At 41.6% G+C, this 13786-nt stretch overlaps 1 protein-coding gene across 1 annotated transcript in view; it reads left to right on the forward strand.

The window, feature by feature from the left end:
• The window catches only part of LOC108788010 (catenin alpha-2-like), a gene marked incomplete at its 3' end in the record, with an annotated part of 1352655 nt that overhangs the window by 292683 nt on the left and 1046186 nt on the right, over nt 1-13786 (forward strand). The window contains exon 4 of the mRNA XM_018557721.1: nt 5540-5706. Within this exon, the coding sequence (XP_018413223.1) occupies nt 5540-5706 (167 nt within the window). The remainder of the gene's footprint in view (nt 1-5539; nt 5707-13786) is intronic.

The following is a 13786-nucleotide window of genomic DNA, read 5'->3' on the forward strand; positions in this document are numbered from 1 at the left end:
GGGTTGTATAACAGGTGCGTTTTTTCATCCCGTGTATCTAACACATCCTTTACTATGTAATACCTCCATCAGATCCTTCTTGTTCAGATACATTGCTAAATGCCAAAATTCCTTTATAAAGCACTGTTCTGCATACACATCCATCAGCTGGTATCAGTAAGACTTCATCTTTCCGCATGCAAGTTGCTGTTTCCTCCCAGGCTTTGCTATTCATTCAGGCAGATAGCCCTAAATGTCAGGTGAACTTTTCCTGCATAAACATGAATTGATCGAGTAGAAAACCCCACAGCGGAAATGTTACAGCAATGATGATCATCTGTGCTGGGACCAAATTCTCTTCTACATATGTTCCTGCAGTGTATCATGGTGTTTCCTGAAATGACCCCATTAAGCCCCTTTCATTGGGTGTTTGGTGTGAGTGCAGATATAGGAAGAAAGTATATTTTTTTATTGTTTTTATTTAAAGTTTTCTTCAGCTATTATATCGGGTCTGTGAGCTAAGGTGTCATAATACTATTATTTTTTTTGTCTGTCACTTTGCTGCAACAAAAATTCATCCACAAACGAAAGTCTGTACATACTACCGCTAACAAATTCCGTCCAAATTTTTTTACTTTTTCTGTCCAAATGAATTTTTCCAAAACGAATTGCACATGTATAATATTTTGTGTTTCAAAAATGTTGCCCTGTGGTCCCTGTGTGTTTTGTAAAGTAGCCACTGCTCCAAACTGGCTCCCCTGATGGACTACAATCTCAATACAAATTAGTAAACTAAATATGAGATTGTAGTCTATCACGGGAGTGAGCTTGGAGCGGTGGCTACTTTACAACACACGCAGAGAAAAATTTTTCCTTGCCTGTGGTACCCTCAAAATTCATACCAGACCATCATTAATTACTGATTTTGAAGGAGGCCCCATGCTGTTTTTACAAACAATGAAGCTGGGCAGTCATTTAGTTTTTTCTAGGTATGCACCGATACTGGTTTTTCAATATCGAGTATGAGATACCGAATACCTATACCAGAAGTCTCATTAAGGAAGCCGCCGGGCTTCTCGATTAGCCGGGAAGCTGTCTCAATGTTCCCTCATCACCAGGTGGCAAGGAAGCATTGAGCCGGCTTTCTGCCTAATCGGGAAGATGGGGGGGAGGTTATGACTCCCCACCCAGCTTCCTGATTGGCCAGCTTCCAAACCAATCATGAAGCTGGGCGGTGAGTCATTACACGCTGCTTGGCTTCCTGATTGGTCGGGAATCGGGCTCCATGCTACCTTGTTACCAAGTCATTACCCGTCCCACGGCTTCTTGATCGGATGTGAAACCAGCCCTGTGCTGGTGACGAGGGAGCATGGAGCCAGCTTCCCTGCCAATCAGGAAGCCGGGCAGCATGTAATGATTTACCGCACTGCTTCCTGATACCAAAAGTTCAGGATAGGCATCAGGAGCATTTGGGCCCAAATACTTGATATCGGTACCTGTGCCAATACTAGTATTGGTGCATCCCTAGGTTTTTTTTCTTTCTTTTTTGCAGAAATACACTGTACTGGTGTACAACTTCATCTGCAGATTCAGGGCACCCCAAGCATGTTGTTTAAAGGAATTGTGTATTTTTTGTGTTGCCCTTTAACTCACATTGAAATACCTGCTCCTAGCTGAGTAGTAGTTTTTATTTATTTTTTTTCCTGTCCTCTATAGCAGTGTACAGCTACCTTTTGCTTAACAAATGCTTGCAATTTGGATTTGAAAAAAGTCCTAAAAATAATTCCAAGTGTGGTGCTCATTCCTTAATGAGTTGCTGGATGTATCAGGTCCTCCTAGCCTGTCGAGGCTTTACAGTTCCGTTGCTGTCCCAAAAGTACCTACCAACCCTCTAGTGGTAACCAACACAACTGATTCCCACAAAGATGTTCTGATTTTTGTTGAACTTTTATTAAACAAACTTTGGAAGAGAGGGTTATAGCACAGAACAACCAGCATGTTGTAGATTCCAAAGATAAACGACAAAGTATTGAGAACTTTCAAAACGATTGTGGAAATATGTGTCTTTGTCTAGTCCATTTCAGAAGATATCCGCATGCTTCAGTAGAGGATCAACTTTTTATTTTCCCTGTACCTACTGAAGTTGTTCCATGTCATCTCCATTCTCAAGTCTCACTGACTGGGTCCCAGTTAGGGTTGCCACCTTTTTCAAATGAAACCCATACAATAGAATATAGAGGAGAGAGCGAGGAGAGGCAGCCAGGAGAGGGAGTAAGGAGACCAGCTATAGAGGACTACAAATCCCAGCAATACATTATACATTATAAAGCAATACAAAATAAAATTACGCTACACACTGTTGTTCAGGGTTGGCGTCCTGATGTCTCCAGGTGGCCTGCGCGGGCTCTCAGGTGGCCTGTGTGAATCTTAGGTGGGCTGGGAGACTCTCAGGTGGGCTGTCTGGGCTATGGTGTCTCACCAGGGGTCCGCAGGCGGGCAGCACAGTGTCAGGGAGCCAGAAGAAGAGTAGTAGGCGTAGCAATCACAAATACGGCAAGCGTGATCTCGGGCAGCATTCGCCTGAAACCTGGATCTTCCTCTGAGCTGTGGGCACCTGTAAACAGGCACAGGCTGCCCGCAGCTCAGAGGAAGATCTGATTTCAGGCTGCTACAACTGCCCGAGATTGCGCTTGCCGGTTACCTTGGCAGCCGCATTTGTCAGAAAATGTAAAGTGCCAGTGTCGGCACTGAGTGTCTTGTGTCCTCTGGCTGGACACTCGGACACAAGACTCCAAAACCGGACTGTCCAGGTGAAAACCAGACAGGTGGCAACTCTATTCCCAGTCCAAAGCCTCAGTCTGAGCACAGGGTCACCTGCCTAAGCACCAGGCCTAGGAAGATAAAACAATCCACAGCACCCCTCCCCCAAGGGTAGACTAAACTGGCTTCCCAAGGTCACATTTATAGCCTCTACCAGCATGCACCACTGGTATCAAACGTCCTAGTGGTTGGCTAGGGAGACACAAACATCCCTAACCTTGATTTAAGCGTGCTTCTCACACTATTACCAGGGACACCCCCCAGCACAGAAGCTTTAGTAGAAATGTTAGAAAGCCGAATTCCGATCAGGATAAGACTCTAAATTGGAATAGACTCTCCTGCTTAGGGCAGGGTGACTGCACAAAATTAGGGCACCATAGTCTTCAATGAGGTTCGGGCACAATGTTTGGGTTTAGAGGACTTGTATCATTCGGCAAAGCAAATTTTACTAGGTTCACTCGTCCTTAGCTCACTATATAAGCAGAGGTGCAAGCTATTACAGGGCAGCTCATTCTATTCCAACCCAACCCCGATAACAACATCAGTGTAACACAATAGATGTTCATCCAGCCATTCAGATTCAGGGAGAGCTGAAAAGCTGTACCCATTCTGCCTCTTTCAAAGCTTTCTGAATAATTGTATAGTGTTTAAAAACAACATAAAAATCTGGTATGCATTAAATTACATTTTCCATGAAGCACCACCAAAACACGATAAAATTATTTCAAACGCGGACTCTGCTGGGTCGCAGCAATAGAATTTATTAGCAGACCTGTCAATCACCTACTTCCAAAGGTATCGGCTCATGCTATTCACTTTTCATAGGACTGAAAGGTATAATTATATGGTCTAGAAATTTTAATTTAATTATATGGTCCAGAAAATTGATTTTTTTTTTTAAAGCTGTGTCTGTGTATTGCCCTGAAGCTCTCAACTCGTAATAACTTAAATATTGTTTTTACTGCGTCTCCAACATATCAACGCTTCTTGAAAACTGATCGCAAACTAGACGCTTTCAAATGAAATAATTATTCATCAGTATATTAAATATGCAGAGTCTTATAATAACATGTTATGGGCATTGTTTTCGAGCACACATCAGGGATTATTTAGTAAAGGAGTAGAGCAGGGGTAGGCAACCTTGGCTCTCCAGCTGTGCTGAAAACTACAAATCCCATAAGGCATTGCAAGCCACAGGCATAACTTCCAGAGGCAGAAGCATGATGGGATTTGTAGTTTCAGCACAGGTGGAGGGCCAAGGTTGCCTACCCCTGGAGTAGAGGATAACGTAAAGATGGGCTCTTTCTGAATACCTACCTAGTCATATTAGTTCATTAGTTGATTTGCTAAGGGAGTAGGTAAGAGAATGTACACACATTGGTTGTGTACATAATTTTTTGTTTGTTTGTCAGAGCTAACAATAAATTAATACAGTACATTTAAGAAAAAAAAAAAGAATGAATGAATTAATGGGTACATACATCAATAATTAAAATTAATGAATTAAGGGATACATACATTATTATTATTATTATTATTACATCGTATTTATATAGCGCCAACAGTTTGTGCAGCGCTTTACAATGTATTGTAACAACAATTGTTACAATACAATTCAAGACAGGATGGGTAGAAGGGCCCTGCCCCTGAGGGCTTACAATCTGAAAGAGGAGGGGGAAATGATACATGAGGAGGTAGCTGTGTGGGGATGAATTGTACATACATACATACATACATACATACATACATACAATTATTGAATGAATTAATAGATACATACATACATGAATAAATAAAATTATTGAATGGATTAATGGATAAATAAATAAATGATACATACATACATACATACAAGTAATGAATTTATGGATACATACCATTTTTGAATGAATCAATAGATACATAAATAAAATTAATGAATGAATTAATGGCTACATAAATAAATATGTATTTACACATATACACACAATGTTGTAGTGGTTAGCACTTCTATCTTGTAGCACTGAGAGCCCCCGGTTCACATTCTGGTCAAAGGACACTATCTGCAAGGAGTTTGTACGTTCTCTCTGTGCTTGCATGGATTTTATTTTTTGAATCCCGGTGGGGAGCGGTGACTGGTTGCCACGGCTCTTTGCAGGGATAGATCGAGAAGTGAGCGAGCGACGGTATGTGTTCACTCACCTCCCGATCTATTGAGCCGACGTGTGACAGTTTCATTGCCACACGTCAGCTTGAACTATGAGGATGAGTGATTTTCACTCACCTCATAGTTCTCCTTTAAGACTACTCTCATAAAACAAAAGCTGGAGGTAGAAAGTCATTTTAATATATTTAGTAATTTCAAACCCCTTAAAAAAAACAAAACCCGTATCATGTTTTGGTGTGGGTGTTGTCACAGCGCTAAAGGTAAAAAAATTTTAATATATTATAAATATATGAATAAAAATATATGAATAAAGACCAGGGAATTATGTGCTAATGTGTAACCATGAACCACCTTATCATGTTTTGTCTTGATAACATTCAGCTTGGCTTTGAGATAGGATTATCAGAGGGTATAATTATGGGTAATAATTAGCGGGTCATTTTAGGAAAACCCTGTATCAGACAAATAGCAGATCTCCAGATTACCGATGATTCAGAGCTGTCAGTCAGTGCGACTGTTTACCAGGCTCTTTTTGGGTAATACCAGGACATTTGGCATTTGAATGATGGAACTTTTTTTATTTTTATTTTGCAGGAGAAACAATGCGGATTGCCTCATCAGAATTTGCAGATGATCCTTGCTCCTCGGTAAAACGCGGGACCATGGTGCGGGCTGCCCGGGCGTTGCTATCCGCCGTCACCCGGCTACTCATACTGGCGGACATGGCTGATGTCATGAGGCTTCTGACTCATTTAAAAATTGTAAGTATGATGTTTTTTTGTCAAATTTTATTTTTTTAAGTAGATGTAAACCCTAATTAATGGCATTTTGTTTGAGAAAGCACAATGTATCACAAACAATGAACATTTAAAAAAAAAAAAATGTAAACCTAGGGGGATATTCACTAAGCTGCCGGAGGATTAGCCAAATGTTAAGCCAATTTCTTCAGCTCGCTTCGCGTGAGAAAACCCTTCGGTTGGCCTGAACCTAATGGCTGCTGTACGCGCTATTCTCAAAAGCATGTACAGCAGCCGAAGTGAATTTAAGAACAACTGAATGTAGCCGAGCCAAACAAAAGTGGTCCAGCTCGGCAAAGGCGAACAAACAGCTGGAGCGAGGAGAGTGGTCCGCCGAAGCAAACTGATCAAACAACCAAAGAAAAGTGAAAGGAACCAAAGCAGCCTGGAGTCCCCTCCCCAAATCATACCAGAAAAACATGGGGTTCCTCTTAAAAGTCATTCCAAACCCTTTATATCTGGTAAGAATTTTAGCGGGGACCCAAACGCCAAAAAGAACGGAGAAAAAAAATATCCCCTAAAATTTCAACCAGACCTTTGATCTGAGCAGCAGCAGTGGGGGGGGGACGACGACCTGGAAAAGCACCTTGTCCCCATGTCGATGAGGACAAGGGCCTCTTTCTCACAACCTTGCCCCCCCCACCCTCCACCAGGCCACATGCCCTCGGCATTGGGAGGGTGCTTTTCCAGGGGTGGACCCATTAGAAAAGCACCTTGTCCCCATGACATGGGCCTCCTCGCCACAACCCTAAACTGGTGGTTGTGGGGGTCTGTGGGCAGGGGAGCTCATCTGCATCTGGGTACCCCCTTTCATAAAGGGAGCACCCAGATCCAGCCCCACCTTGTGAATGAGTAAGGGATAGTTGTTACCCAAGCTCATTCATCAAATAGTAAGTAAAAGAGTAAATAAACACACCACACTGTATACAGAGCCCTTTATTTTAAAAATTGTGTTGTGCGTTCCCCTCTGCTGTTCCTGTGTATTTCTTGTCTCTCTGGGTACACCTGTGGTGTGTTCCCTTCTGTTACCTGCTCCCTGTGCCACGTATGTTCCCTGCATCTTCCCTCTAGTGCCTGTTTTCTGTATCTTGTATCCTGTATGCACCGTGTCTTGTCCCATGTACTGTGGTCCCTGAGTACCCGCTGGTACTATGCCTGCACGGGTGTGTCAGAGAGCCGAAACCTGAGAGCTGCCCCGCAGCTCAACATCCACACCATCAGTGGCTCTGAGGAAGACCAGGTGACTCCTTAGATCCTGCGACTCTGGCACACCTGCGTTTGTTGTGCGGTTACACTGTCCCTCCATCTTCAGAGACATGTATTGCTGCCCATTCCTACTTCAATCCCTATATACTGTTCTGAAAGACCCAGAGTTTTACGATTCCTGGTGCTGCAGTGCCCTAATCGTGACAGAAATTATAATGTCCTCCCTATATTGTAAAGCACTGCGCAAACTTTTGGCGCTATACAAATCATGTATAATAATAATAATAATAATAATAAAGCTTATATAAGAATGAACTGGTTGGGTTTAGGTATAATTTACATATGTGCTTTAGTATGACTACATTAACTGGCAGCACCGTTCACCCCTTTTCACAATGACTCACGTATACTCTAGAGCTGGCTTTATCATAACTCTCCCTCGGCTTGCTTTTCCCCAGTCATTCAGCTAGCACATTGATGGGGAGTAGAGTAATCCCACATACGCCCAGACCATTCATTACAGTAGTGCACAGTGGGCTGTACTAGCAGCTTGTAGTTCTTCCATTATTTCCAAATGCCAGAGCATACCTCCCAACGGTTTGACATATAAAAAAGGGACACATTGTAGCACAAAGTAACTAGGCAAAAGACACGCCCCTTTTTCACTCCCTTTAAGCAGGCAATAAGGAAACAATTCAAAAAAATATATATTGCTTAGTCTAGAATGCATTTTTTTTTTCATTCATCTCTACTCTTTCTGTATAGAATTTTTCAGAATAACACATGCAACAATTCTGAGGATGGACAAAAGGTTTTGGGCAATAAAAAAAAATACAATACTTCTGATTTGTGTATATTTGCATATAACCGCCGTCTGCCATTGATTTCTACAGGCTGACTGGCAGCTGCTATACACTGCACCTGTCACTCCCTGCAGAGGAAATATGGCTGTATTGTACATTAAATGTCCATTTACTGTCATATGCATGAGTCCTAAATCAGCAGGTACATGTTTTAAAGTAGATGTAAAACCCACTCACTAAAATCTAACATTAGCTGTAGCATGTTTATGTCATGTCAAAAGTAATTTTCAATAGTTTAAAATCTGAAGTTTTCATTAAACTAATGCTGGTGATCTTACCATGAAGGTTCTTGCTCAGACAACTCCTGTTATAGGGTGACAACACTCTGTTCCTCTCTCCCAATCATGCTCCTGCATTGTCACATGGGCATCAAAACAACAGGCCATTTCAACACACATTATGCAGGCATGATACACTGTTGTCACCATCAGGAACAGGTTTAGGTTCAGCCTGAACCCAAGCTGTTCTCAGTATGCCAAACCGGTGAATAATTTATTCATTTTACACACTCACCCACCTACCAAACCTACGTCTGTGTGCCTAGCAAACAATGACTGCCCACACATAGGATATGGTTAATTGATAGATGAGCTCAAGAGCATCTCTGGTTGCTGATGTAGCCTCTTCCATCCTAAGTGGGGTGGCTACTTAAATCTAGTGTTGCTAGTAGTGTAATCAGTCTGGCTGATTTGTAGGTTGACATCATTTTCTTAATTCTAGGTGTTCTGCTATTGACTGCACCTACCTGTAATGGGGTATGACCCTGCCACAGAGCGGTGCAACCAATAGGGGAACATTTGGAGTGCCTATGCCTCACCAGCCAATCACTAGGAGTTTCATGCACATCCTTATTGAGCTGTTGCTCTACTGCACAGTGTCATCCTTCATTCTACTAAAGTATTTCTACATTCTGGAAGCATGGAGAGATTGGTGAGTCTATTTTTGCTATGGATGTCTAAAGCCCTATACCCTCTCTCCCAGTTTTCCTGTTCTACAATAAAGCATTTCAAAAGGCACTTAAAGTGACTGGCGCCCAATTTACTGTTCACATCCCACAACCCAGCTAAGGATCCACCCCTGAGAGTGACATTTCAGCCCTCCCTGCCTTTGGGGGTCCACCTCAGTCCTTCGGGGGTCGAGGCCTTCACTAGGACACAGGTGAGCACACCAAAACAACACTGGGATACCAGCATCTTGGCAACCAATGAATGATGTTATGTGGGCTGAACACCATACTTTGCTGTTGAGACACAGTCCTAGCAATCAATGACACTGTTCTGCCCTGCTGTTAGTGTCCTAGCAACAATGATACTGTGCTGGTTGCACAGCTTTATTGGTTGATAGGACACAGGCGGCCTTGCGTTCAGGTCACTTGAACATTGGCTGAACCCAAATTTCCGGTTGGGTTCAGAGAACATACAAGTGAGTAAAACTTAAGCCAGTTTGCTCAGCACTAAACTGGAAATGCCATGGAGCCATTACAGAAGTGGATATAGCTGCAGGAGATCAGTAGCACTGAGATTCTACAAAGGATAAAAAATATATGAAAATACGTATTGTATTAGCAAATTAAATGCCACTCAGTTAATGTTTATGTCTGCCTTAATGGCTGTATTTGCGATAAGGTAGGTTTTAAGTTTGCAGTTCCGCCGTAAGGGTTGCTTCCTTCTTGTTGGAATGAGCTCAAGCCTTTGCTGCTTCTGTTTGGACAGTGATTATTTGACTCCTCAGGAATGATCTCTGTGAGAAGGATCGTGCAGATTTAGATTATCCCTTAAAACATTTGAAGGAGGCAGAATAGCGGGATGTAGTTTCATGCAATTTCACAACTCTTTTTTTCTCTCCGTGACTTTGCTTCCAGAAATGTAATATGTCTTTGCTGCTCAAGGATGGTAAAGCTATTTAGCTCCTGCGATGATTCTTTCATGTTGACACTTTACAGAGGCAGGAATATTTTTCAGGCTGTCTCTTGTACTTTTCATAGGTTTTTTTTGAGCCTTGCAACTGCGTCATTTAATTGCTCCACATCATTGCCAGCTTCATCAGCAACAGCTATGCAATGTGTACTTTTGTTCCGCAAGTCAGAGAGATTACCCACCATGTCTGCCTTTTCTCACAATTCCCATTGAAGACCTTATAAAGAAATGTTAACAATTCACGGAATAAAGCTTTTAAAGTGTTTCTAATCCCAAAAACAAAAATATTATATATTGTAGCTCACTAGTGCTTAGATGTGGTGGCTGCATTACAACACATGATTATTTTTTTCCTTTATTTGTAATTGGTGATCCTGCTATTACGCACTGCCTGTCCTAGGGGGTCAAATCTTCCTCACTGTGCAGCATTTATGGAGAAGCAGTGTCTCCCTTGGCTGAGCTCCTGATCAGATTTTTTTTTTGGCTGTTGGGGTTGCATTACAGGCAAGAACATGTGACTTCATGTTGTGGAGTAGAGAGAGACAATTAGGCCCGGTTCACACCTGGGTGTTTTGTAGCGCGTTCCTACGCTCTGCAAAACGCTCAAACACCGAAAATCCCATTATTTCCTATGGGTATGGTTCACACCTGGGCGTATTACAGGCCGTATGAACGCGCTACAAAACGCCCTACACCCAAAGAAGTACAGGAGCTTCTTTGGGGCGTATTTGCCGCGCGTATCCATTGGGATACAGCCAGGTAGCCCTCGGAAACGCGCATCTGTCACGCGGTTTTTTACCGCAAATCGCGGTAAAAGTGTGCGGCGCGAAACACGCGACAAACGCGCATATTTGATACGCGTAGGTGTGAACCCAGCCTAAGAGCAGTAGAAGAGCACAAAGTGTCAGAACTAAAAACGACCAAACCCCCCTCCCCCCGCCAAAATAATTAACTTAATTTATAATTAAAGAACCCCAAGAATTGATTCAAAATTAACATTTGGATCGTTTGAAAACTAAAAATGTAAATGGATCCGAATAACAAGCTAAATCAAAATTGTCATCAAAAATCTGAGGAAACTAAAAATTTTTAATCCAAATCAACCTGAAACTAAAAACTGAAACACATTTTTTTTGCGGGGGAGCAAGCGGTTTGCAGTGAGCAGAAGGTAGCTGGGAAAGCTAATAATTTTGTTTCTGAAATCAGTTCAGTCCACAGAAAATAGCAAGAACACTACAAAATCAACAGAACTTTTTCTGTAATTGCAGAAAATGTGCTTAGCTTGAAAAAAGAAATCTAAAGTAGTCACCACATCTAAGGACCGGTGAGCTGCAATATATTAAATTTTGATTGTTGGGTATAGATGCAATTTAAAGCCCCATAACAGGCAAAATATGTCACCCATCCCACCATTCAGACCCATCCTGCAAGGTTTTTTTTTTCTTTTTTTTTACCTATTGAAACAAGATATACAAACCTTCGTCCCCTATCTAGGTCCCTCCCCACCACCATTTACAGGTGCAGGGGACTGATTATTCAATACTGGAGACTGCCAGTACTGAAAAAGCTCCATAACTCAAGCTCAAATAAATAACTGAATAGTGTAAAGCCGTGACTCCTTCCCTTGCTGCAGACTTCTTTATACAAAGTTTTATTCAGAGACAGAAGGTTTGAAGGAAAACACCTTCTGCTGCCCTCTCTCCTTAGATATGTCATGGCTGCACCCTGTAAATTGTTGCTTGTAAAAATAAATGTTTAAAGTTTTTTTTAAAGTTTTAAAACACACGATTCAAGAAACCTACATTTTGTATTGTTTTCCATTAATGAACAAAGGCAGGCAAAGCAGTTGAAATGAATGCATTCTGTGATCTGATATTGCCTGGCAGACAGGCAGTGTACTTTCGCGGCACAGACAAATCTTTTATTGCAGTCAGTGAAGGGTGTATAGAGGCACCAGAATCTGTTTCTTTACAACGCTGTTTTAGTTGTCACTTTAAGCACGCGGGAAGCCTCAAGGGACCGAGTCTGTATTGAGAACATGGTGGCTTGCTGACTTGATGAGATCTACAGATACCCGAACTCAACAGGAATACAAAAAAACATGAGGCCATGTATTTTAATACTGTTTTCAGGCAAATAACAGATTTCCTCGGATTCTTGTAGGTAAAACAATCACTATTCTTATCCTATGTCTTTGACACCTGCCTGGCTACACTAGAATGAACAAACACACTGTGCATCGGGGAATAGGGTAGCTAGGACTACAAAGCAAAGAGAGAGAGAAGGAAGGAAAAGAAAAAGTATTTGCGTGCACTAACTAGTAGGTATCAAATTATAGCTTATAAACCAGAGCAAAATCAAGAGAGAAAAAAATCTCCAATTAACATTCAGTCGGATCATAACATAATTTTGAAGGGTAAAATGGCATCAAGTCTTGCACGCAGGGAACAGATCCTTAAAACAACTAAAAACAATTTTTTAGATTTAAACTCAAGCTGAGGCTTGAGAAAGGGGTTGAGTCCCGAAACATGTCGCATCATTACCACTTGGAAGGAGATAGGGTCAAGGCAAGTGCTTCCCAGCAACAAGGACACCACTCATAGCCTTCAACTGACTGAGACTCTCGTTTGCCACCCTCAAACCAACTTGATTGTAGCCCCACCACATGCAATTGTATGTGGACACTCGCACCCAGAAGACTGACTCTATCAACACTTGTAGGTTTATTTGACACTTTTTATTATTCAATAAAACTTAGGGGGTTATTCACAAAGCTGCCAAAGGCAGCTGAGGGAATAACACAGCCGTAGTGCAGTGAGCCGAACAACGGACATCGGCTGCACTTCGGTCAACCCGATCATCTGGATCGGTTGAAATGAAGATCCGGCAGCTCACGTGCTGCCGGTCACCACTATTCTCATAGGGGCCAAACGGTAGTGAGCGAATAGTCAAATGCCGGTGAACGGCATTCAGCTCAACTATTCTGCTTGGTACCTCTGTGGTACCGAGCAGAATAGCAAATCAATGAAAAAACTTTTATTTGTTTAATGTTGGAAAAAAGATTTTTAAAATGTAAATAAATAGTTAAATAAAAAAAGAAAGATTTTGTTTAAAAGAAAAAAAAGACAATTGGGTGGAGCTAGCATGAATAACAACTGGTTGGAGTCGGCCGTGACAAAGCAAATGCCTTCAGCTCGTCAGAGCCACTCGCCCACCTTCAGCTGCTCTACGGTCTATTGTGAATAGCCCGTACAACGGCCCTTCAGTTTGACTGAACCGAAGGGCTCCGGCGGCGAAGAGAGCCGAAGGATCAGCTGAAGCTACAGCTGGATCCTTCGGCTCCTTTGTGAATAGACCCCTTAAAGTTTTTATTGCATGAGCATGAGTTCTGTTGTCTGCCTCTGTTTACGAGGAACAGTAGGAACAAACCAAATGGCAACATAGATCAGTCGTGTTGTAGAACATGTCCTGAACATGTAATAATTTTACAGAAGTGCTTCAAGGTGCCACATAATGAAAAAAGTAATAAAGAATGCATGGGAGAAAGCAAAAGTGCATTTTATAATAATAATAATAATAATAATAATAATATAGCACAATGTGCAAAAACATGAAAATGGCAGAAAAAATAATCTGGCCACTCAGTGTATATATACAGTATATAGATAGACAGAACAACTAACCAGACGCAATGTGTGTTTATTGGTCATTTTCGTCCGTAATTTAATTTACTTTTAAGCCCATTAGATCGCAGCTTTTTGCAGCCTCTCAATATTCAAGACATGGAATGCCCTAATCAATTCCCTGGATGGTTCACCATGCATCATATTATCCAGTTTAATTGTTGCTCGACTGAACAGTCAATAGTAATTATGTTTTAAAAAATGAGTAATTGTCGGCAGTGAGACTTTTGGACACAATACTGATATAGATATTTTTATAGTTGTGTATTGGGTGAGTTATAAAGGCTGTTATTTTGAACTCTTTGCAAACTTTTTTGTTACAAGAACATTTTACATATATTGAGTTACACTAATGATGTGTGTGTGTGTATATATA

Source organism: Nanorana parkeri, unplaced genomic scaffold, assembly GCF_000935625.1.
Source record: "Nanorana parkeri isolate BGI_ZX_2015 unplaced genomic scaffold, ASM93562v1 scaffold299, whole genome shotgun sequence".
NCBI classification, from domain to species: Eukaryota; Metazoa; Chordata; class Amphibia; order Anura; family Dicroglossidae; genus Nanorana; species Nanorana parkeri.